Source organism: Fulmarus glacialis, unplaced genomic scaffold (assembly GCF_000690835.1).
Source record: "Fulmarus glacialis isolate BGI_N327 unplaced genomic scaffold, ASM69083v1 scaffold22903, whole genome shotgun sequence".
NCBI lineage: Eukaryota > Metazoa > Chordata > Aves > Procellariiformes > Procellariidae > Fulmarus > Fulmarus glacialis.
Window position 1 is genome coordinate 10,515 of NW_009201357.1, and position 26,133 is coordinate 36,647.

Genomic DNA, 26,133 nt, shown 5'->3' on the forward strand with positions numbered 1-26,133 from the left:
AAGCGGGAAATGGTCTTTATTTTACAACTGCTATACTTGCATGAATTTTTATTTTTTTATATAAAAACACTAACTCCTGTCCAGAAGTCTAGACACATTCTACATACTACAGGTTAAGGCAGTAAAAAAATGTGTTCCTGATAACTGGTCTTGACAATGTCAATTAAAGCTGTCTGAAGCCACTCCAGTTCTCCAACAGATCTTTGAAATCCCAAATAATTTGTGAGTGAAAAAAGTTTGCTTTGCTTTCTTCGGAGTTTCGGTAATAGAGAGTAGAACAGAATTGGGTATGGCAGAACAGAATTGGATATGGCAAGTTAAAAAGTGTTAAGGGAAGGGAACGTTTGATTTAAATTCATTCCATAAGTTTAAAAGTTGAAAGGATACAGTTTTAGATGGGAGTCTGAATCAACCAAGAACTGTAGGGAATGAAGGAGAAAACCAATTTTATGCACATTACTGCATTCTTAAAAATATACTGTTATCTTCAACAATTCAAGTAAGGTAATAGACATTATCAAAAATAACTTCATGAACCATACTCAAGTTTCAAATCACATTCTCAAACTTTTAACCCAAAGCAGTTTTATTGTGTTAACTTCATATAATAAACCATGAAGGTCTGACTGTACAAATGGTTAATGATTTGCACTTGTGATTCCTGTAATAGCTAGCAGACTTGCTAACCAACTTACTGTAAAGATATGGCAGATTACGTATTTAATCAAAGCACTTTGATTTAGGCATGAGACGAATTCAAATGGTTGACATTCTGTGCTTCTAATGCATCACTCAGAGGCAAGAAACACCCACTATTGTACAGACAATTATTTTTACAGAAAACCCTTCCTTGAAATTCATCTTTTATCCGCAGCTGTAGATGAGAGTATAATCTGTTGTAAACAGGGCACTGTGTTGTAAAACCAGTTTTTTTTAGTTAAGATCTCTCTCCAAAAGTTGGAAAAACAGACTCTTCAGAATGTCTTTCAAATGTAGCATGTTCTGTTTGCTATATCATAAAGTTACTTTCCTTTGATTCCTCTTTAAAGATGTTTGTGTTCACAGCAGTTCTGTTTTTAAAAATTGTTTGAAATTTATATAAAATTCTGTACATGTTCACAAATTATTGCATAAACAGCATAATCTTCATGACAGTATTCAGCAACACATGTCCATCTCAGGAAGTTCACGTTTCCCTTCTTGCTTTTTTCTTCTTTTTAACTTGTTTGGGGGATTCCCAGCTTTCTTCAGACTTTGCTAAAAACAAAACATAACTACAGTGTTAGGACTGAGAAAGTTTACACAGAATTGACTTTTAAAATCTTGGATAGTACACCCCATATTATCATGAAGTAATTCAGAACAATCAACTAGCATGATTTTTGAAGGAGAGTTATATTTACCTGCTTCTCCCAAATAGCCTAATTTGAAGTGCATCATTTGCTAATTTCAACCTATTTTTTTATACCACAAATACAATGACTGATACACAATGAAGGTAATTCATTTTGTAAATGTATGATTTACAGTAGAGTCATTACTATTTTTTGGCTAACTGGAAATAATGTACATGTACACAATTGTCATTAATTATTCACTTTTATCAGATTACACTGTTTTTAACCACTAAATGTAAGTGACAGGTCAGAAGAGTATTTTTAAAAATAATGAACTACATAAAGATGTGGTTACATGGAATCCATAATCAAATAAAGAAGCACTATGTTATTTTTTTAAAAATTGATTGCCTTAAAACATGCTGGCTGCCAAAAGTGGTAAATCAGATAAAATATTGTATATGCTGAACATAAGAGATGTTCTTTCAATCTCTGAGGCATGAATCAGTCACAAACGCCTTCATATTTTAGAACCAGAACAAGTTGTAAGTTGACACATTGACTTGAAAGATTCTGTTGTTTAATATATTCAAAACCAAGAAGCCAATTAGTGCAGTTGAATGAGACTAATATTATAAAATGGTCTAGTTTCTTCTGCAGTCATTAAAAACTGGTTTAGTACTTCAACAGTTAGCCAGGAACTTCTTACGAAATGTCAGTATTTATTAATCTCATTAAAAAGTCTAATTCAAACAACTTTTTTTTTTTTTAAAAAAGCAATGCCTTTCACATCCTGATTTCCCTTCTAATTTTTTTGTCTTACTGGGTGAGTACTTCAATACAAGCACTTTTGCTGAGTACAACAGAGGACATGTTTGACATCTCTGGGCACAGCATATTTTTAAAAAGCAATATACCTGCAGTAGTTCAGCCCGATGTATGTGCTGTTAGACTACCGCAAAAATAAGTGCATCACCCAATACCTTTCTATTCCCATGTTAGCAACTGTTTTCCTCCATGATTGCTACATTTCATGGAAGCATATGGAAAAAGATGTTAATGAGCTAAGTTGAGAAGTCAAAAAACACCCCAGTAGGTTGAAAATTTAATTGCTTGTATTTTTTTTCCAAGTTTCTGGTAGCTAAACATCCTGTCAACTGGTATGTTAGTACCCATCTGTTCCACTGAAGTCTTGCAAGCAGGGCTTTGAAACAGTGTTGGCAGAACTACTTAGTCATAGCATGGAGGCTCCAGTCCTGATGGTGAAGAGTATGTCCAAATGTCTGTTAAGGACTGGACAAGGCCAACAGACATTTTCAGTCATTCAAGCATACAAAGCCAGTTTTTCCTCACAGTGAAAACACATTTGTCAAAGTACTTCAACCAAAGCTAAAATATGGCAAGATATATAAATGAAATACATAAATACCTGATACGGCACTCTAAACTCAGGGCAAAGCATTCTAACTATATATGCTCTATGGGGAAAAAGTACACCCGAATGAATTGTATTGAGAGATACTTACTCTGTGGAGGAGGCACACTGTTTTGCTTAGTATTGGGACTAGAAACATCTGTCTCTTGCAGCATCTGTGGCACTTGGGAAGCGATCTTGTCAGAATCGCTCTCTGATACGATTACAGATGGCTCAACAGTAGAAACAGCAAGCGAAGGAGCCTCCTCAGGCTATTTGAAAAACAAAAAAGTTTCCAAAAGTTTAAGTCATACAACAGTAAAACACTCTTATATGGTGTTATTTTGGCAGTATACTTAGCAGCTGCTGGAAAGATGGCATTGAAAAATTAACCCAGTATTAAAATCCTTCCAAATTTTAAATCAAGGCTTCAAGACTATGACTGCCATCTAGTGCCAAAACTTTTAGTTGCATACAAGCAAAGATAAACCACACAAATGAATTCTTCTTAAAATACATGACATGCAAAGAAAGGGAGAACAATCTAAAAATCAGTAAGATCCTAAAAAGATTCTAGAATACATATTCAGAAGAGATGCAAGATGGTGACACATATGCATTTGGTTGCAAGGCAAACAGGCAAGCTGTATAGGTCCAAATACGCAACTCAAAACCCAAAATAAATCAAACTTTTATAGTATTTAGAAAGCATTTGCAGTCATTCCTATCAACTGCTCAAGACACTCTGTATGCTTATATTAGAATAACAGATATTTGCGAAAACAGTCAGAAAGTATTTCAGTGGAAACTACTGTAGGAATAACTGCCAAGTAAAAGATACTCCTAGTATTTGCAATTATCCAGTCTATTTTGAAGGTTCCCACTACAGAGACAAGATGTAACTATAGCTTACTGTGTAGCACTTACTGGAATTAAAGTACAGTAAAACAGAAGTCAAAATGCAAAAAACATTTTGACATTCCAATAGGAAAGTCAGAACATAAAAAAACATATGAACTCACAGCAGGTGACCTACTGACAAAAAGCTTCAAGTAGGAGTGTATTAGAAAACAGTGCCTCAGTCAAGCAATAAATCCCAAACTTTAGGATGTTACTAAGAAGTCATGGCTGTAGTTGTGCCACAACAGCCAGGATCCGAACTGTCACAAAATAGTGAAGTCTACATCCAGCCCTTGATGTGGATGTACACAGATCCTACATTATAGTCACCAGTTTGTACTGTTTCCATGACTGTAATGTAAGCATCTCAAAAATTTAGTCAGAAGATACAAAAAAGCAAAAAGATACACTTTTTTACTTTTTTTTTTAATCATATCATACTGAGCAAGAAGTTAAACAGCTTTAATTAAAAAAACCAACACATGAATTTAGAGGGTAGTAGTTCTCTAACCTTTTATGAATAGAGGAGTTTGCTGTGCCCTTACACATCAACTGAAACAAGTGTTTTTAATAACTATAATTGCAATATTTCTCCTAATCTACTGAAAATATGGTAATCTTGATTTTTTTTTTTAATATCAACCATGCTGATAAAAAGAACTCCCATCCTACAGGATTTCCAAGCTTAGCCCATCCTAATGTTGTCTAACGGTTAGCAATCATCAGCTACATAAATACATGAACTCGAACAAAATGGATGTGGCCTCTAAAACAGAAGGAGGACTTAAAGCTCCCAGTTGTGCAAGGTAATTGATTCAGGTGGTATCCTAGTTTTGTTAGGACAGAGTCACTCTCCACCTGCAGGTAAAGCAACTCAAGATTTAAATGGCATACAGCTGTCTCAGGTTGACTAACAAACATGTTGCAGCTTGAATGTTAAAGCATGCAGTATTACTGCAAATGTAACAATACAGGTACATACAGCATTATCTGGACATTTTTCAAAATACCATACTTCTGTCTGAATTTTGGATGAGGGGAAGAGGATAGCAATACCAAAAATTAAGAATTGGGTACTACTCTTCACTAGGATATTCTGTGTTAACAAATCAGTTCAGAAAGGAAACCTGAAACAATAAAAGCCTATTTGATAATATAAATAGTTATATGCATAATTCTACAATTTATTAATGAAGTAGTGACTTGTGAAACTGTTACAAATTAAGGATTTCCAAAAATATCTCTTCATTTAAAACCCGTGCCTGCTGATAAAATGCCAAAGATTTCCATGTAGCCCAATGTATAATATGGGAAAAATATCATCACCAGATAAAAATCAGAAGTATTCAACATTCAGCTGTTCCTAGTCTTTATGAGGATATTCTGGATAAAAACTTATTTGTACTCAGTTTATTTTTCCTCATATTTGGTTGTCATGTTTTGGAGCATTTGCTCAAGACTAGATTACCTACCTTGGAATCTTAAGTCATCCATTTCACACATCAGTCACAGACTGTTTCTAAAACTTTTTGGAACAGCCAAGTCAAACAACATCAGAAGGCATCTTTGCATGTGTGAAATTACAATGAAGCCAAATCTGATGGCAAGGAGGCTTGATAAAGACTGATAGACCATCTGCATTGTCTGATACAACAACTCACAAATTGTCCTTTATCAAGTCCAACTAACTTCTAGAGAATGTTGTTAGTTTTGTTTGTCCTTTGCCCCCACACCAAGCTTAATACAGACTATGTCTTGTTTCACAAAATCGCCACTGACTAACACAGTTATACATAGGCACATATATGAACAGATAGAATTTAAGACTCAACAGTAACAGGAGCACTCAAGCCTGTAAAATAGTGCACAGCGTAGGTCTACATCAGAGCTGAAGCCATCAAATCACCTAGGAAGCTGTGAATGGTTTTAAACACTAAACAACTGAGCAAAGTCTACTGAAACTGGGCTGATATTTTGGCAGTGCCAACACCTGGGGCCGGGGCAGGGAGGCAAATCTAGCCACAGATCAGAAGAATCATTACATGTACCTGAAAAGTATTTCTCAAATCAATTTAGATTTCTAAAAAGCAAAAGCTAGTCTTTTGGAATGCACCAGTACACCTCTTGCTAGACGTCAAAAAACCCACCTTGATGTCACAACCCAAATATGAGTTTTCTGTCTACACATTTTCAATTTCCAACACATTTCCAACACAAAGCAACGTATTTGCTTTTAAGTTTTTTAAAAAACACACACTGCCAGGAACAAAGCCACTTGCACACATAGGCAGATGTCTTTTCAGATACAGCTTCAAAAAACCCCACAAACAACATCTTTGCACTAGTCAGAACAGGTAGCTGTTCCTCACCTTGAATAAAGGTTGAACTGAACCTAAACTACATAATTATAGTAAAAGCTCTACTTCGATTTAAGATATTTAGAATAAGCTAAAAGTATGTCTGAATGTGCTTTTCAAGGCACATGTTCTCAATAAACACTTTCTGTACTTTTTCTTTGGTGACCTGCAGCCTCTCGTAAAAGATTCCATTCTAATATTTTCATTTGAATCTTAAGACCTTGTTATCTTTATAAAACAAATGCTTAGCAATTAAAAAGTAAAACTCAATATTCTGACAGATATTCTGTGATACCAAACTGCTGTCCTGCTGGTATTGTTCACTCTTTATGGAACATAAAACCAGTACCATTAGAAACTTTAAATACTTTACTTCTTCCTACAATGTGATGCTTGTAGGATAACAGTATCTAAAAAAGCTGCTAGCTGGAGAAAGATTAAAGAGAGCTTGCATTCTGTAGAATATTTGTTTCAACTGTGAGCTGAAGCAAACAGTCAGTTTGTGAATTAGTTCAAATAAAAACTTTTCTTATTCAGTCATTAACATTAAGCTCAGCACAGCCATTAAAAATCAAATTTAAACTGCATTTAAGTCAGAATATAGTAAGTTAGTAACACTTCACTCTTTTGCAGTGAAAGGGTAAAATATGCTAGTAGTCTTGCACTCAGACCTATTAGTTCTTAGTTAAACTACTGCTTTAATATTCAAGCAAGAAAATAACTTGACAGTCATGAAAGTGACTACTGATTTAGAAGATACTGCTTTTCAGAGTAGACATCCTTTTTAAAACTTGTAACTAACCTGTATCTAAAATTCAACCTTTCAATCACCTTTATATTCATAAACATATAGCCTGAAGCAGTATTCTTACTAGTAACCTTACCTACCCATATAAATGTTTCAATGGACTTTGAGCACTTCCAAATCAGAAATTGTAACATAAACCCAATTTTGTATCCCTACCTTAGCTGGTTCACTAGTACTTATGGTCTTCAGAGAAAAAGCTATTTCCTGCTGTGGTTGAACTTTTGAGGTATCCTCCTGAAATTCATCTCCAGCTTCTCTATCCAGTTCTTCAGTGTCCTACAAAAGGTGAGGGGGGATGGGGAAAAAAAAAAAAAAAGAGCCTGTGTTGCAGTAAAGTTGTGACTCTTCTTCCCTGCACATCAGTTTTGTTGCCATAATCAGCTTCTATAACTAAGAAAATGTAGTGGGCTAATATGAGCCTATGCGAACACTCAAAATTTATAGAACAACATAATACAAGAATACCCATGGAACCCAATAAAGCCCTGAAAGCAGTACTCTTCATGCAATTTACTAACAAAAATCCCAATCTCTGAATGAACTGCACTTCACACTCCTGTGAAATTTTAAGAATGTGAAATTAAACTCAAGTTACTCTAAAAACTTTGCGGGAGTATCAAGATGAGACTTGACTGCTCTCAATTCCGTGCTTTAAGTAAAATGTTCTTAAATGCAAGCTCTGCATACTAACCTGTACAGTTTTCTGTCATATATTAAGCTTTAATAATATTTTTGCAATCCAATTTAGTCTGCCATGACGCCTGTTAAACAAATCTCTTGGTACAGAAACTGAAAATATATCCAAAGTACCCAAGAGTCTCAACCTTTACTCCTTGAACACTCTAATGGTGGAAAGTTTTCATTTTACATGAGGAATTAATTACATATGTTTATAGCACCAGAAGAATCCTGTGATGGTGAACAGTAAATAGAACACAGGTCTCCAGTTTTAAGCTGGAAGTACCTCTTGAAACATTGTTCCTTCACTTACTTCCCCTAGAATCTTGTGAAAATGCAGTCACAGACTAAGTCTGTTGATTCTTGACAGGAAAGAATATATATTGCCTTACATCTAGCTCTGAAGGTAGCTTCCACTGCCTTGACAAACACTGAAGTCAATAAATATGAGTGTGAACACTTAAGTATAATCAATGAGAAAGATTATGCTGTTTAAGTGAACACGTTCAATTTTCAGAGGATAAATATATAAATTTTGAGTGAGGTTGAAGTAGGACCGCCAAGTTAAATCACTAAACTGCTATAACAAGGATAACTTATCTGTGATGTATTAGCAGTTCTGCTCCTATCAAGCAACACCCCCCAATTTTCCATAAAAATTAATACAGAGAAATTCTCATCTTTAAATGATGATCTCAGACTGATGGATTGAAAGAAAAAGTAACAAAATCAGAATGGTTGGAGACCAATGGGTAGAATAAATGAATCTGATTACGTTATTATGGACAGTAGGACTCCATTTGACATATACAGCTTAAAAGGCAGCTCATAGGGAATGTAAAAAAATAATTTCAGAATGTACTCACTGACCTTGAGTGACCAAGATCCATGCAAGACATTCGCAAACCCCTGTTAACCATAACCCATTAATCTTGACTTACACTTAAAGTTATTGCAGAATGACTTGATGATGACAGATTTCAATCACAAAAAAGCTGCAAAATTTGCCTCAAAAAAACCACTGCAAATTGACACAAGCATCCACCTCCACACACAACTTTAAAAGAATTCTACGTAATAGGAATTTAATCTTTTAAAATTGTTTTAATAAGATCTTAGACTGAAAACATGATAATCATAAAAAGCAAATCCAAAGCAAAAATGACTGAAGTAACATTTTCCCCCTCTCTCCCATTCACCTAGTCAGATTCAACTGAGCATTTAACATTTTGTAAAGAATGTCACTACAAGCAGAAGCAGGATATATTCTGAGCATGAGCTATTAAAAGCTTTTTCCTATTAGGAAAGTACTTGTTTTCATCTATTCAAATATGATTCAATCGCCAAGTGAAGTGCAAACTGCTTTTGCTATTTTTACAACAAATCTGTTTCAATGTAATTCTTCAAAAGCTATTTAAGTAACACAGGAAACTCCAACCATCCTCAGTTTGCAAATACTATCTATCTCATTCAAATCTTACTCACAGAGTAGCTCCACCTACTGAGTTTGAGGTGTTGATACTTGCTATTTCACATAAATCAAGCTACGACAGTATTTCATAAAAAACCACTATATTCTCGTAGAATTGTACTTTAAGACAGCCTAAGATAAAACTTCAATTTCTCTCATTCTCCTAGCTAGCTATGTGACCAGGGAAGCTGTCTTTCAAAGGACAGGAGAAGAAAGCTTCCCATCCCAGACGAAAGTTCCTCCTGGAAGCATCCCTACAGTACAGAATCTTGATTTGATAGAAAATAAATAATTCAGGATACATGCTTTCCACATATTTCATGCTTTCCATAAATCCAGTGAAATTACATTGTATTCACAAGTCAAACATAGAATAATTCAAATTAAAGGAAATACTAGTAAGAGAAGGATTACTTTAGCTCTCAAGAAACAATAGTAGACAATCCAATACCATAAGGAAATGAATTTCCCCAGAATAATTTTTGCTTAAGACACCAATATACAAAAATAAGGTGATTTTGTGAATGCCTCACAACTGTCTTTCAGACTATCCAGATTTTGTTCCATTTACCTGTGCAGGAGAGTTAGCTTCTTCACCCTGCTTCTTCTTTTTCTTCTTCTTTTTCTTGGATTTGCCACTTGTAGAACTCTGAAGAATTGGCTCTGCTTTTTCTCTTTCATTATCTGAAGCCTTCATATGGGAATATAAGGTATTTAGCATTTAAAATGACAATGGAACATGCCTTCTATAGACTAAACACAAATTAACAGCTATAAGGAATTTAATTGCATATAAAAGTATAAATGAACACAATCTTATCTGTTCAGTTCGTTTTAGGAAGACCACATTCTTTACATGCTATCTTGTAATACAGGTACAGGAGTTGGGAATGAAAAAGGCAACAGAGCACCATGTACTGGTGGCAGAGAATTAAATATTCTTACAAAGTATTTATGAAAACAGATCTAAATCCTCTCTTAGTCTACAACAATAAGGTAATCCTTATATTGTGGTTAGACAGTAAGATTTGACATGGAGCTAAGTGGCTTCTATTTTCTCAGTAACAACACTCAGCATTTTCCTTCTCTGTGTACACATTAAACACAATCGTACTACTCTTATCAGTGTAAAAGAGATCAGAGATTACCTTTATCGTCACCCTTAAGTTACTTTAAGAAATGGCAGTGGTAAGGGCAAAGTCTTCGAGCTAAGGAGAAAATATCACCTTTTACCTTCTGAACATCAGATATCTCTTCAGGTTGAGGAACAGAAGCAACTTTTTCTTCATCTACCCAGTTTCCCCACTCTTCTGCTGGTGCATTCCAATCAGAGCTGGGATCAGATGAAGAAAGTCCATCTACAAAGATCAAAAAGATTTTCAGGAATGTCTCCTTACTTTACAGGTGCTCTTTAACAGTTTAAAAATGACAAAAAGAATATAAAATCTATGCATAAAACCACTTCTTGATATCAAGATATAAATATTCATTTCCTGTACTTCTGAAAAAAAACTTAAGATTTTAATGATAGGTGGAAGACTTTTTTAAGTAATGAGTAAGACTTGGTTATTTTGCAGAGCAATCAGATTACAAACTAGTCACAGCAGCAGCTAGGTAGATGCAATTGCTTTGAGATACTTTTCTAAACTATATGAAGAAGGACAAATTTAAGAGTTGTTCTCTATCTTAAACCTTCTTCCTAGTCTGTGAAAAAATTAATATGAACTGCAACACTGATCAATTAGTAAGAATCCTTTACAAGTGATATATCTGAAAGTGTAAATCTTACGGAGCCAAAAGCTATCTTGTAACACTGACATTTTTTAATAATGTTATTTTTTCTAAGACTCAAGTCCCTACTCCATTTTGCTGTTGTTCATTTATGATGGCACATATTGATGTTGTCACATAGGAATGACAGATTTAAAGGGTCAGTTATATAAAAATTAAAAGTATCTGAAGGGAAGAACTAGCCTTAGACTGTCTGTTTAGTTGAAAGTTACAGCAAGCCGATTTTAAAACAGAACACCTTGTAAAAGACTGTCTTTCATTTCACATCTATATTAACATGACAAATATTTCTCACCCTCAGTCTATGCCAAATTGAAGGAAAAGAAGCAAACTTGGTCTGCCAACTGCAGCCAGATTCAGTTTAAACATTGGAAGATTTAGTCAAAATGAAAAGCAGTAATAAGCCCAATTAAATTTACTGACAAACATTATGAAACCAAAAATACACTACGAGATCTTAAGATTACGTATAATACTCTTCCACCTCTTGCTTTCATATAAAAATATTACCTCAATTACACTTACTTTGGACACTAAAATTTACTGATTTGAAAAAACAATTACTGTCCAACATAATACTTCACAGTTTATCTACTGCCCTCTCACTAGTTGCTTTAAGAAAAAAATCCATTCTTTTTTATTAATAATAAAAATTAGTAGTATTTGTACATATAGTTAATTTCCTTGTCCTGAACCTGATAAAGCAGAAAGGTATCTGTGTATCACATTGGCCTAAACTTCCATTATTTCCCCACTCTATCTATACTTCAATTAGTTGACATCTATGACCGAATTACTCTATTAACAGAAGCTATAGCCATAAACATTCTATGCCTAGAAATGTGAATAAATTATGCTTTCGTTAATATGTAAAACTGATTACTTTCAAATGATTAACTGAAGTGTGCTTCCCTTATCCTTAAGCCAGATAAAAGACAAAAGAAAAGTGTCAAAATGATTTGGTATCAGAGCAGTCACGCCAAAACTGGTGGAATCAAAGACTGCATCAATCCATTCCACTTCTGCAGTCATTAAACAAGAAGTTGTCCTTAGAGAGAAGGTAACATGCAAGGCAGCTTTTCTGGTCAACTTCTTGACCAATTTTTCAGGTCAGTGACCTAATGAGAGGCACTAAATTGTTTTTCTTAAACATTCTTAGATCTGACTGAAGAAAGATATCCATTACAAGGCCGTTCAAAACGTGAATTTAAGGCTGAAAGTTTTTTTACGGGTACAGTTTCACTAGTAAATATTAGGAATGGCTGTAACTTTATTATACTACAGCCCTGATTAGGAAGCAACTGTGGTAAGAACTACAAGAATACTTTAAAATTGGCAGGGAGGGGAAAGAGGAGAGTAAACACCAATTTCACTACGATTCCCAAGTAATTTCAGTGATTTCTATCCTGCATATGCTTTCTATACACATAAGAACTTCTTAATGTTTGCTAAATGAGAAAGTAAGTTAGACTAAATACAAGAGTCTTATGTCACATAAGTTTTCAGTAAGGTACAAACATGTAAAAGCAAACTGAGTGACTCAATCTGCTAAATACCTACAGTCTTTTGCAGACTTGCAGTAGATTTTTCTCATCGTTTGCAGTAGGACTGTTTTAACTGATTACCAAGATTTTCTAGCAAAAGCCAGAACTACCTTAAAATGCAGGGGCGCTCTTTCACTTCTGAGTTTCAATATCCAAATATTTTCCATAAAAATTAACCATTTTCTATTATCATTTGTCAAAATACTTCTTCCTGCTTTCTTCAAACCGTCAATTAGCTTTACAGAAGTGAAACATTCCACGTTTTTCTTAAGATGCTCACAACTGGCTAATACAAGTAGCTAATGTAAGTAACTACACTTTAAAGTAACAGTAATTAACAAAATTTTGTTAATGAACATTTTAGAGGAACATACTTAACCCAGACCATTCGTCATCCACAGGGGGTTGAGCATGACTTAAATCCCACTGAAAATCAGAAGTACCAGCCTGAGAGACTGACTCACTGTTGGATCCTGAAAGGGAATTAATAAAATTGTACTTGTAAGTTAACGAGCTTACTGAGTTTTCTTGGGTAAAGAAATTCCAATCAAAGTAGGAAAGGAAGACAGAAGGCTCAAAGAAAAAAAAAAAAAATCTGATTCTAAGGACTGCACAAGACAGGAAAACAACAAGGCTCTTGAAAATGAGATATATTTAGAAAACAAGGGAACTGAAGAAGCAAGACAAAATTAAGTCAGGAGAAGAATACGGAAAAAAGAGATAAGAAGGGTGAATAACAGCAGTCTATAAGGCTTACACAGTCTCCTCAAACTGAAAAAGACAATGAAATTTTATGGGTAGTAAAATTATTACCCTGTATCAGTAAGAACTCTTACAGGGAAAAGCTTAAAAGAAAAGAGTACTAGAAAGAAACTTGACCAATTACATTGCAGATATAACAATTAAATTATTCATTACCAAGAATCCAATTTTCATTTCAAGTAAAAGGTTTCATGAACATAAAAGAAGCATAATAAACAACAGTAAGGCAGTTATGATAACAGAAAGTGTTAGACATCTAGCATCATTATGTTAAGAAAAATAGAGCATCAGCAAACAAACCGTTTTAGAAAAAAAACCAAAACCAAAAAAGCCTAAATTGTGAGACTGAGTATTACTTTATGATGAGACTTACTTTTGAAATGAAGCTTAAATAGACACGCAGGTAGCTATGGTCCTATTTTATACACACCACTGCAAAAGATACCTCAGATAACAAGAACCTTGACATGTTCTCATTTTTTGCTAGCCAGTCACAAGTCAGAAGTGAATATTTAGTGTGGTCTCTTTGCATTAAAACATTGTTGGCTAATGTGCATCAAAGATGACAAATATACTTCACTGTCTTCACGCTTCTCTTTCAATTAAACTTGGAATGGTGGTATTGCAGATGAATCTCAGATCAGTCTGTCGTCCCACTTTATTAACTAAAAACTTTCTTAAGTTTTAGCCTGGAGACTGGACTTGAATTCAAGTGGCTCCCTTGAGAAATGTTATTTTATTAAAACTCTCTATACAATTAAGACTTTGTTTCTTCTTTTTCTTTAACATAAGGTTTCTGTAAGTTTTCATAAAGTGAACTGTTCTTTGGAAAGTCTGATAAATTAGACCTTGGCATTTATAACTTCTTTGTTATCCTGGCTCAGATGTGCACAGCGCATGAAGCACTCATGTGAGCTGTAGGACACTGAGCTCGAGTTCCATGGTTAAAAGACTGTAAACTGCAATGCAAGTAAACATAGTCTAAGTGCATAAGCACTTGGCCAGCTACTTCCTAAAAGAAAATAGCCATGCCAAGCTCGTTAGATAATGGGAGTAAGCAAGCAAGAGCAGAAAACCTGACATATGATCCCTTTATTGTATAATAAATCACTGTAGCACTTATGTCAGTAGTTCAACACACAAGATTTGTTATGAAGCCAAGTTTGCACTCTATAGCAATTTCACCCTTCAAAACAAGAAAACCCCAGAGCTCAGCTTTCCCACCCGTTATACAGAGAAAAGACTCAGGACTTCAAATCCTGCCTATGGAACATATTTTGAAAGTAGTGCTTCAGTTCCTTGAAGGGAGAAAACCCAACCATCAAGTAACAAACCTCCCAAAAGATCAGGGTAAACACTTTCCTAGAAAGCAATCTTCAGATCTCCAACTTGAGACACAGCAATACTGAGCGAGCTCTTATGCCCATTATTTAGACTCAACACACATACAGGAAGGCTAAATAAGAAATATCACCTTCTTATTGATCTAGCTTTTGATTATCAATTTAAAACAGTTACTTTATTGCATAATTTGAGCAAACAAAAAAGCTTTCTAGGCTTTCACAAAACATGTCTTCCACTTGTTTACAGTTACCAGTACTATTTTCAAAGAACAATGAGAAATAATGACACTTGGCAAATTTTATTTCCACCTGGTAGGGTAGAAGAGAGTGGAAAAATCTTTGGAAGGGCATACATACCAGAAACTCCAGGAGTTAATCCAAATGAAGAGAAAGAAGTAGAATTCTGTTCAGAGCTATTCATCCTTGCATCCACATTCCAAGCAGCTGTGCGGGAAGGGAAAAAAAAAAAAAAAAAAGAAAAAAGAACTTCACACTGCTGGCTATGTTGAAAAAGTTAGCTATTTAATTATGAATAGGGTCAGAAAAACAGTAGACATTCCAGCCTTGTTACCATTTCACACAACTGAGGGCATTATTTTGCTTATTACATCAGACCATCAGTGCTAATAGAGACATGACTGTGTGAACACTCAGCTTGAAACAATTTTCAAGCTTTCTAAGATGATCTTCCCTCTACAGCCTTTTCCATCTATAAACTTCTCACAAAGGAAAAGTAAATTGTGTTTTGAACCCCATACTATTATTCTTCTTCCCATTATTGCAATCATCTAAGTTACTGAAAAGCATATTTATTAACTCTGCAGATGAAACCTAGCTTGGAGCAAATTGTATATATGTTAAAGAACAGAACTGAGTTCAGAACAGTTTTTGACAAATAGGAGATACTGCTTAAAAATCAAGATATACTCGACGGTTAAATGTAAGGTAGAAAATAAGCAGAAATAATCAGTGACACTAATGTGTCGAATGAAACATGTGGTTAGGACTGTGTGTTAGCCTGTGCCTGGCTCATGTCCAGCTTGGTGTCTACTAGGACCCCATATCCACATAGCTGCTCTCCACACAGTCAGTCCCCAGCCAGGGGTGCTTCCTACCCAGGTGCAGCACTTCACATTTGCCCTCGTTGAACTTCCTCAGGTTCCTGTTGGCCCATTTCTCCAGCTGGTTTAGGTCCCTCTGGATGGCACCCCTGATCTGGACTGTATCAACTGGTTGCCCCTCCCCACTTAAGTTTGGTGTAATCTGGGAATCTGATGTGAATGACACACTGTTGCCTCCTCCAGGTAACTTATAAAGATGATAAACAGGACAGCTCTAAGTACAGAGCCCTGTGATATCCCCCTTGTTACCACCCTCCAGGTAGAATGTGACTCACTAACCACTACCTTTGAACCTGACCAGTTTTTCAACCATCCTAACTTGGATACAATAATACTGTAAGAGGCAGTGTTGAAAGCATTACTAGAGTCATCATAAAAGATGTCTACTGCCTTCCCCTCACCCACAAAACGAGTCATTTTCCCAGAAGCAAATCAGCCTAGTCAGGCATGATGCATTCTCGGTAATAAAAACAACAACAAGCTGGTCACAGTCACTAAGAACTACCTTATTAGAATATACAGCAGAATACAGCTAACTGGAATATGAAAAAAGCCCTTTGTCTCTACTTGGCAACAATAAAGCTTCCAATGGTATAGCAGGTCCAGCCTCAGGCACCGCATTTCAAGATATGCGTGACAAACAGAAGAGGTGTAGACTAAAGCAACGTTGCTGACTACAAAGGAACACTGCTTTCCAGAAGAGACTAGGATCACTTAGACTGAACAGCAGGAAGGACCATATTACAGCATCTACTAGTAAGTTGAAGATTGCTGCCCAGAGAGAAATGAAGGATTCTCTTCTCCATTATTATTACTGGAGAAGACTAAAAACAATTTCTAATGAGAAAAACAGTGCAACACTAAATGTCAGGAGAGCTGAACAATCTTCATGCTTGGAGCCTAAACAAAAACACACACAGTTGATTTGATCATGTTGGATCAACAGAGTAGACTTATGACCTGGGTTTTAAGACATTCATTAAAAAAAGAAGTTACACTTAAAAATGACTTAGTAATCACTTTCAGAATTTTAGGAAAGTGATATAAAAAAAAAAATCTGATTCCTTCACAGAAATAATTTTATTTCAGAAAAAGTCCAAAAACCCAGTTAAATTGTAAACAGAGACATAGATGTTAAGCCATGAGAACTTAGAGTAAACAGAAACTGCTTAGTTCACATTTCAGTAGACCACTCCAAGATTTTTTTAATATATAAACATAAAGCTATGCAAGAGATTCACTACTAAAAAAAATACTTATTTAAAAATGCTTAAATGGAGCAAGTTTCCTTCAGAATAGCTTACCAATAGGAGTGAACAAAGAACGCTCTTTCCAGGGCCTGCCCACCAGGGTTACGCCCCAGTCCTTTCCATTTCCATTAGCATCTCCAGTGTCCTGGCCCCAAGCCGATGTCTCAGTCTTCCTCTTCCCAGCTGCAGTTGAAGGAACAGATGTCCATTTCTCCTCCCCTACACCAATCTGTGAGGAGATTTTTACGGACTTCTCATTCCAGCTTCCTCCATTTACTGTATGGCTTTCACTCAACCCTGGAGAAACTTAAATACAAGCATAATTAAAGCATTATGTAAAATAAGAAGTGGATGAAAAATTAAAATATTACTTACATGCACATACACTTAACAATAAAAAAAAGTACAAATGACCAGCAGCTTTGCTACACCAGTGTGATATAGAAGAACTGCTGCTCTGTCTCAGCTGATTTTCCAGTTCAGATGATATGCACCATCTGTCTACTAACTTGAAGAGTGAGGAAAAAACAGCACCAAACTACACTTTCCTTCCTGTGTCCCTTTCTTTATAGGGCTGATATCTTGGTGAATCAGCGCCTCTAGATTTTTAAAATTAAAAAAAAAAAAAAAAAAAAAAAAAAAGGGGGGGGAGGAGGGAGAAGTGGGGGTGCTTCCAACATTGCCAGGTAATTTCTCTTACAGAGTATGGTGATGATTTGTGGAAAGCCCAATGCACTAAGTGGAGAATAATTTCTGTTTCATAACTGCATACAGCAGTTCTTTAGGCAGGAAGTAGAATAAATGACCAAGGATTAGAAAATGTTTCCCAAACACTACACAGAATTTGCAAAGAGCACAGCTATCATATTGACTATATATATGATAACATCAAAGTTAGAGGAAAAAAAAGTCATGGTAACACTCAAAATAATTAATAAGCAATACATTTTACGTTACATTAAGGTAAAAGACCACAAGTCTATCTGCAACAGTCTATCCTGCTGAGGAATTACTAGTCATAGCAAGTTTAATGTATACTGTGAGAGGAGTCAGTAGTACACTGAGACATAAAGATCATTAAAAATAATTAATAAAAAGTTTATAATTTATGTCCCTATAAAACATAAAGGCTAATGGTCACCTGGTGCACCCAGCCTGATCTCCTATGTATCACAAATCTTTCCGAAAGGGCTCTGTATAACAATTCCTCTCTCTCTTTTTATATATGCAATGTAAACAACAGAAAAACTTCTCATTTACAAACGATTAAGAAATATCTGCATATTGCAAGGGTAACACTTAAACAGTCAGCCAAAACCTGATGCACAAGTCAGTCAATATCATACGCCAACAAAAACTACAGACCGAATATTTCATTCCTCAAATGAACTCATAGCTCAGGCAGCATGAACATACCACATTCAAGGCAGCCTCACCAGCAAGGAATTGATTAGGTGAGATATGCCTAGATTTTCTTAGACAAATAATTTCCAAACACAGACATCTGTAAGACCACCATTGCTGTACCTAAAAACACTATCCCTTCTCTACACAACTGCACAGCACTAATATTGTTCTTGTCGGTCAATGTCCTCTAAGGGTAATATGACATCTTAGGGGAAGGCAAGAACAAAAATAGCAGAGAGACATAAACCAAAATGTAGCTGATAGAAAAACTCTTTTGCAACTCTGCAAAAAGACAGCTGAAGTCCTGAAGCAGGAGCTTGATTATTCTGTGTTTATCATACTACTCTCCCACAACATGTCACAAATATTTACCTTCTATATGACCAGCAAGTTTTCACAGAATCACAGAAAACTTAAGATTGGAAGGAACCTCTGGAAGTCACCTAGTTCCATCTTCTGCTCAAAACACAGCTAACTTCAAAATCATACCACTTTATTCAAGTTCTGGAAATCATAAAGGCTGATAGTTCAAAGCATCTCTGGGCAATCTTATGAAGAGCTTTCTTCCTCACGGCCAGTCAGAATTTCCCTTACTGAAATTTGATTATTGCCTCCTGTCCTCCTATTATGCATCTCTGAAGAATACAGCTCCTTCCTTCTGTGCTATGGTCCAGGAAGTCTGCATGTGAAGCAAAGCTCTCAAAAACCAGCAGAAAGTGATTCACTTTCTGGACCTGGGTGCTATTAATAACTCAATTATTGACTTGCTTAATTGCACCGACTACTTTTCATTAAAACAACACCGCTAGTGTTGGCCATGAATAAGAAACAACCATCTTGATTTCATTATGCCAAACTGATTCACTTTAAGCATTACTATAGCAGTACCTCTTAATTAGAAAACTGCTAAGATTCACTAGTCGAACACAGTCTAAAACTAGCCAAGTATTTTATGTCATACACATAATTGTTAGTCATGTATATTTTTTTATAAACACACATTTATACTTACATACTTTCAAAATGAATGTATTTAAAGTACGCCTCTCAAAGTATGTAAAGAACTGAGTAACTCTTGTGTATACAATCTGAAACAAGTGCAAACTTTACAATAATCAGGACCGGTATCTTTGAGCTCTTTGCAGTTATCTATATTAAATTTTTCTTTGAGCAAATAATCAATTCATTAACACAAAAAAGTGAGTAAGTTTGAAAAGCTAGCACAAAGAATTTTGAAGTGGAGCTCAAGAATACGCTTCACTGCTCTGTAAGTAACAATTTGTATAATAGGTAATCTGGCTGAAAATTGTAGATATCGAATGCTTTTTCTACACATAACAGAGATTGTTTTCAACCTATTAAGAAGTATCTGCAACTTAGAAGTATAACAGTTGCATAGCTAAAAAAGCCAGCTGCATAATAAAGTTCCACACCAGTAACCGCACAAAATCCTGCAGTGAGAATTTGTGTTTTCACTTCTGCAAAACACTTTTCTAGTTAATTAGGATGCCTAATAATGAAAGCCTTTTACCTTGTGGAATTGATGACTCCCCCTTTGCAGGTTTAGAGCTGCTAACTTGCGCATTCAGAAGTGCATCACCTGATTAAGAAGTAAGAGGAAACAGAGCTAGAGTAATTTTTTTCAAAATAGCAACGCCTGTAAAAATCTTCAAAAAGAGTATCCATCACTGATATTTTAAAAAATACCTCAAAATAAATTAAGACATTTCCAGAAAACTCAAGAATAAAATTAAAATGCTCTTTTTTTTTTATTATTAGTGTTTATTTTGCAGGCAGAATGAACTCAAAACTGATTTAGGACCGATAAACCAAGTAACTGCAGATTTCAAAGACCTCTAGCTAGTTTCCCCAAGAATGGCAAGCAGAAATCAAAAACAGAGGCTGCCATTTTCAAGCAAAGGGCAGCTCTAAGTATTTCAGAAATATATAGCTATTTTTAACTTCTACCTTACCATGAAAACACTAGATAGAGCTAAATTCTTTTCAGATTAGTCTGGTACAAGGTGATACATAAGAATACGTGATGCATAAAGGACTCTGGCTAGAGAGGTTACAGTAGTTATGGCTAGCCACAGAGTATACAGACAGTTGGAATTACCATTTTTGAAGCTGTTTGTGTGTAATGGACAGAAAAAAAGAAAACAGGAAACAACTGAGCTAGTCTTCAAGACAAGAACCATGCATGCAGTCAAGATGCAAACAAGTGTCAATAAAAACACCAGGTAAGGCATGCAAATGTCAGTAAATTGTTACAAAGTACCAGACAGTTGCTAGGCTCAGTCGTTTCGTCACTTCGCTAGAACCTCAAGTTTCATCTAATTAAAGCACCAAATAGATCAGTAGGTTAAAAGTATGTTAGAAAGCTCAACTGTGTCTTCAGATTCTTTTAACTTCTTAAACCATTTCTCAGTTGCAGCCAAATACGAATTCCTGTGCCTACACACGGTTTAAACCAGCTCATGCAACTTTCTTCTGGAACAGTAGCAGCCATAGAACCTAGAGCTTCTACACTTCCTTAGCTACAGTAGTTGATTACTAAATCTCGGCCAGATGTGCCCCACCATTATGAACAGCTTTAGTACAGGCACTACTAAATCTATGTTGGAAAAAATGTCTACATGTTAAGCAGTGGATAATCTGTAAAGAAAACTCATGGGCATAACCTTCCCACAAGGAAGTGTTGAAAAAGTTAAGGAGTTGGTGCTGCCTGCAGCAGTGCCGAGGGTGCATTTGAAGTTTCCAGAAACATAAAGGGCAGAGTCAGCAGAGCACAAGTGAAGGAATGGGGACATATTCCTGGGCAGCTACTGACAGAGCACCAGTGTGGAGGCCAGTGTCGCAGCCACTTACTCCAAAACGTTCTCTCCTGAGCTTCAGCGAAAGTGTGGCTCAAAAAAAGGGGGAGTTTTGCACAGTGAAAAGTACCTTTACAGAGCTTGAAATAACTTCCTCAAGAATTACACCTCCAGATATACCTACCATGCATCCAAAACAGAGTCACTATTTAAGCATTCAAGTAAAGTTATCTTTCTAGAACACGTTCACAGACCTATCAACCATCATACCTTTATTTTTTCTGAGACCAACCGGAAGCGATGGTGTAGGCATCAGTTGTTCAATGGATACAGTAATTGTATTTTCCACCCCTTGGAGATTTGATTCTCCTGAGCCACCGTCGGTCAGCACCTTGTCTCGCTTACGCTGCTGTCGCTTCTCTCTGTTACTGATTTTAGTTTCCCAGGTTCCTAAAACATCCCCCAAATGAAAACATCACTAAATAAGTCAGAGAGCAAAAAGGAAAGAGTTTTAGCTTGTTTCATATCAAGCTGAAGTCCGAGTACAGCTTCAGTTTAAAAATAACAGACATGGCAGTCAACTTCAACATTAGTTTGAAAATATGAACAACCAGCCAAAGGTAAGTTATTCTGGATGCAATGCTTTGCTTCACAGAGCAAAACGTGAACGACGTGAGGGCCCTATTATTCACAACTTTTCTCAGTTTCTGTAAGTTTAACTTAAAAAAAAAAAAAAAAATCAGTTGAAGTTATTAAATACTGTTGTTTCAAAGGTCAGATTTCCAGATATAATATGTGACTATGGAGTTATGATAAAATGAGTTTCTTATGTTTCTTTATGAAGCACAAACAAGTAAGTCTTAAAGCATTTAAGTTAAAATATGTCTAGTTGCATTTTTGTGTGTTTGTGTTCAGTACCTTCATCAACTTCCTTTCCATCTAGACGTGACGTATCCTGAACTGTTTTAGCATCTCCCTTTGATTTCTTTTTTTTCTTTGACTAGAATAAAAATAAAACATTATCTTAGTAATTACTTAGTGATCACTTGTCAGAGTGATTTAGAATTACCACCACCACCAAAATACAGGAGTAAACTTAAAACAGATTTTCCTGAACAACCCTCTGTATGGAGAGTCACTTGAAAGGAGTACTAAACAATACTAATTGCTAAACATAAGTTAACACTATTGAAGTAACATGAAAGACTTATGCAATACACAAATAGCTGGTAGGGGGAATGATTACTTATGCTACAGAGCACAAAGCCTCGTGGAAAAAGCTATGCTGATGGCAGCACAGTCACAGAGGAGTAATGAACTCTTTGGCAGGCAGATCCCACTCTGGCAAAATTTGTTTTGTGCAGAACCAAGTTATACATGGAGAAATAAATAATGCCAGTGACTCCCTTAAAAAAAGTGGGTAAGAGAATACCAGCTTGGAAAATTACTTCAAAACAGGAACTGTGATTACAGTCTATACAATAGGCATACAGGTTTTTTTTCCAAGGTTTCACCAGTTACGGCTTCTTGGCTATACAAGCACAAATAAACAGAGGAACAGATGACCGCTTCTGCAAGCGGTTTTGGTGCAACAAGTAGCAATGTAAAGTGTTAAAAAGATAATATTGAGAAAAAAAGATAAAAAATGACCCAAGATACTGGGGGAGAGTACATTGCAAAAAGCCTTGGAGTTTAATCTTTTGACAAGCTTAAGTGGAGGCAAATTGACTTGACTACCTTCTTAGAAAGAAAATACAGTGCTGAAATGCTTTTCAATCTAGTGAAGAAAGGTGTAAGAACTACCAGATAAACTTGAATGACAAAACCCAGAATTTTTAAAGAAAGACGGTTATCCACGCAAATGTTATAAGAGGAACTATTCACTGATCCACTGCCTCTGGAATATTCAAATAAGAATATTCTAAGAATGCTGGATGTCTTTCTGGAATACATGCTTCTGCCAGAGTAAGACTAGTAATTGCCAGCTTTATACCCGAGTTCAAACTACATGATTTTCTAGTCTTATACGGCCAAGAAGAGTATAACAATCTCTCTAGAATTCAAAATTGGTAACAGCTAAATTATCACCACGGCTACAGTAGATATCCTATGGGCCCACAACGGCATGCAGCTCACATGCCTTTGAGTTAGCATGCCCAAAAAGTATCATGTAGCTTCAATATAGATACTGAAAGCAGTATAGCTTGTTAGCGCAGCACCAGAGATAATAAAAATTTCACTGCTTATATGCAGTGCTGTGCCAACACACCTATAACAATTAGGCAACTGACTTGAACAGTTAACTCATGGTTTACTGCACTAGGGGACCCACAATACAGATGCACTCAAACTGAATTATCTCACTTACTTGCTCAGTAGACTACCTTTACCCACATACCAGTCATTTAACTTCTGAAAAGTTTCCAAAAGAGAAGGGCCGGTTTCAAAAGCAACCTGAGAAGAATTGGTTCTAAGAATATGAGCAAGCCAAATTATTCACCAAAGCACCTTTTAAGGAAAGAGTTAAAAAGGAAAGTGAAAAACAGTTACGAATTGCTTCTTGGAGCTCAAGCAGAGGAACAATTAGTAAGTTTGTACCCACGTCTCCCATTTTCAGCTACATTGAGTACGGAAGTTGAGGTCTTAGAATCTCCCACACATAAAGCCGTAACTATCCAACTGTCCTCTGGCACTAAAAGAACACCTGAAATGACTTCAGAAGTCTCTCAGACAGCAGTTTAAGATGACTTCTCCTCCAAGTTTTAACTCCAGTTTCTTAAATAGCTGCCTACAGAGGTATCAACATCAACTTTTACACTTCTCACAAAAACAAAATTTAACAGTTTTAAAAATAAATTTGTCACTAACAAACACTGTTTTTAAAAAGATCAAGAATTCAAATCTTGAAAATATATTTACTTTCCTAACCCGAGTTACTAGAACCTGATCTGAGAAACCAGAACCATAATTAGTTATCCAATTTACTCACCATTTGCCAAACTTAGTGCTGTAACAGTCGTTATCTCAGTAACAAACTGACTGAAACAGCAAGAGATGTTAAAGGTTACTGAGCAAGCGATCATTTTGCAGAAGCCTATTCATTCAAAGTGTCACCTTCTGCAACACAGAAAGCTGCCAGTGTTGGCTCTGCCACCAGCCAAAGAGCACATGAGGAACTCAGCAGGCCTGCCAAAATTTTTTAAATCTTTAAGATGCACTGTCCCCCATGCAAGAACAACAGAAAAATAAACCTTTCTTCCTCATCCCTAACGGCCTGTTTATTTGTAGCATTCAAGACAAGGCAATTGTGTGTTTGCAAACAGAACAAGCAATGAAGTTTTAACATCCTGCAATCTCATCCACAGAGTCACTTCTTTGATACAATCCCTTACAGTAAAAAATAAAAAAACCCTGTACTGTGCAAGTCACTCAAATGGAAAAAAGGGAAGAAGCTATTAAAAGCATCAAGAGAATCATAAACCCTATGAACAGCCACAATCCAGACATTACCCAAAGCTTCCCCTTCCCCAAAGCAGAACAAGAGAATACAACTTAAATGACTATCCTGAAAAAACATGCATGAAATTCACAACCCTGAAGCAGCTAAGAAATACAGAAATACAAAGGGAGTGTGATTTTCATTGAAAGCATATATTCAAGCACAAAAAAAAAATTATACCCTTCAGGTCATATATTATATATATTCATGTTATCTATACACATGCACATACTACTTAAATCCCACCCATTGACTTATACCACCCATCCCAAGCTATACAAAGACACATACACAGGACCCCTTACAATCTTCTTAGCAGGTTTACTTTGTTACAAATGCAACAGATACCCTGAGAAGCTTAACCAAATAATTAGATGCCTGTAAAGTTACCTGTAGTTTAAAGAAAGTTCTTGGGTATGTTTTTAATTGAAGGGTAACTATCAACTCCTGAAGCAATCATGCTTTGCTCAGAGTTCCCCAAAGTGATACGAAAACATAATCAGTTGAATAAGCATCCATATCCATATAGTGGTACTGATTTTCTGGAGCTGCAGCTTCAACTTAACATTTTAAAATTCAGATCACTATGTTTGCAATTTTAAGGTAAAGCTCGAGTTTAGCATTTAAATACCTTACCTACTTGGAAACCTGCTTGAGATAAAGTAAAAGTTGAGAAGAAAAATATAGTTACTCCTTCAGGATCAAATTTTATTATGTTCTTGAAAAAAACCACAATTTCAATCTGACATGCGACACATGGAGAAGAGAAAGAAGTGTGCACCATGAAATTTTAAGGCAAAGCCATTTCACAGAAAAGTCTTTCTATTTGCCAATGCTAAAAACCTTTAGAGCCCTATAGCCAACTAACAGGATACAGTCAAGTTAATTAAAGCTTGAACGAGTTAAACAAATTACAATAATCAGCTACTGGTTTCTGACTGTTTATGCATAATCATTTATTTTTCCAACACTCCTCAGTATAGTTAGAACAAACGTATTTTGTTGAAGAAAATAAATCAGAAATCCATGACAGTAGGAAAATTTCATGCACAGCAAAAGAACCAAGCCAAAAATTATCATCAAAGGCCTATCATAAATATACCCATGTTGCCTACAAATGATAGCATTTATGATAAGGCTAGAAGATATTAGTCCTCACAATGCAAAAAATAACATTGCCATTAGTATGGTTACCTTTTAGATAGAGCTACAGACCAAGCTTTAAAAAGATGTTTTTAATGTAGCTGTTCAATTTGCATAACAAAAAGCTCACACCAGACTTCAAAGCCCATATTTGTCATCAGAAATTAAGAACTCTAATCACTAATGGATACATCTGACAAAAGAAATAAGCAGGCACATGGTCTTAATCCTTTGAATAGTAGTCCTCCAATTGTTAGACCATTTTCAAGCCACTTAACAATACTATCATTATGTTGCATCTCCACAGAAGCCAGCAAAGATGAGACACAAACTTAATTTCTGTAGGCTTAACATTTTCACATGGCGAACAGAGATATCACTGTTTAGCTGGGGGCGGGGAAAGGAGTCTGCTTGATGCAAACAGTCCATGATAAGGCATGATCAGAAGTTAAGAAAATACTATTTTAGCTCTTTCCAACACCAAATTAGATT

The 26,133-nt window shown here is 35.7% G+C and overlaps 1 protein-coding gene across 1 annotated transcript; it reads right to left on the reverse strand.

Annotated features, from left to right (window-relative positions):
- Positions 1-574: 574 nt before the first annotated feature.
- MTDH (metadherin) lies at positions 575-21,993 on the reverse strand (the record flags this gene model as incomplete). The annotated part of the gene is made up of 11 exons (XM_009573924.1): positions 575-1,257; positions 2,864-3,023; positions 6,973-7,092; positions 9,537-9,656; positions 10,199-10,323; positions 12,675-12,773; positions 14,763-14,849; positions 16,831-17,082; positions 19,715-19,783; positions 21,270-21,449; positions 21,918-21,993. Coding segments are annotated over 11 exons (1,359 nt in total), but the record flags the coding sequence as incomplete, so codon positions are not given.
- Between the last annotated feature and the right edge of the window lie 4,140 nt (positions 21,994-26,133).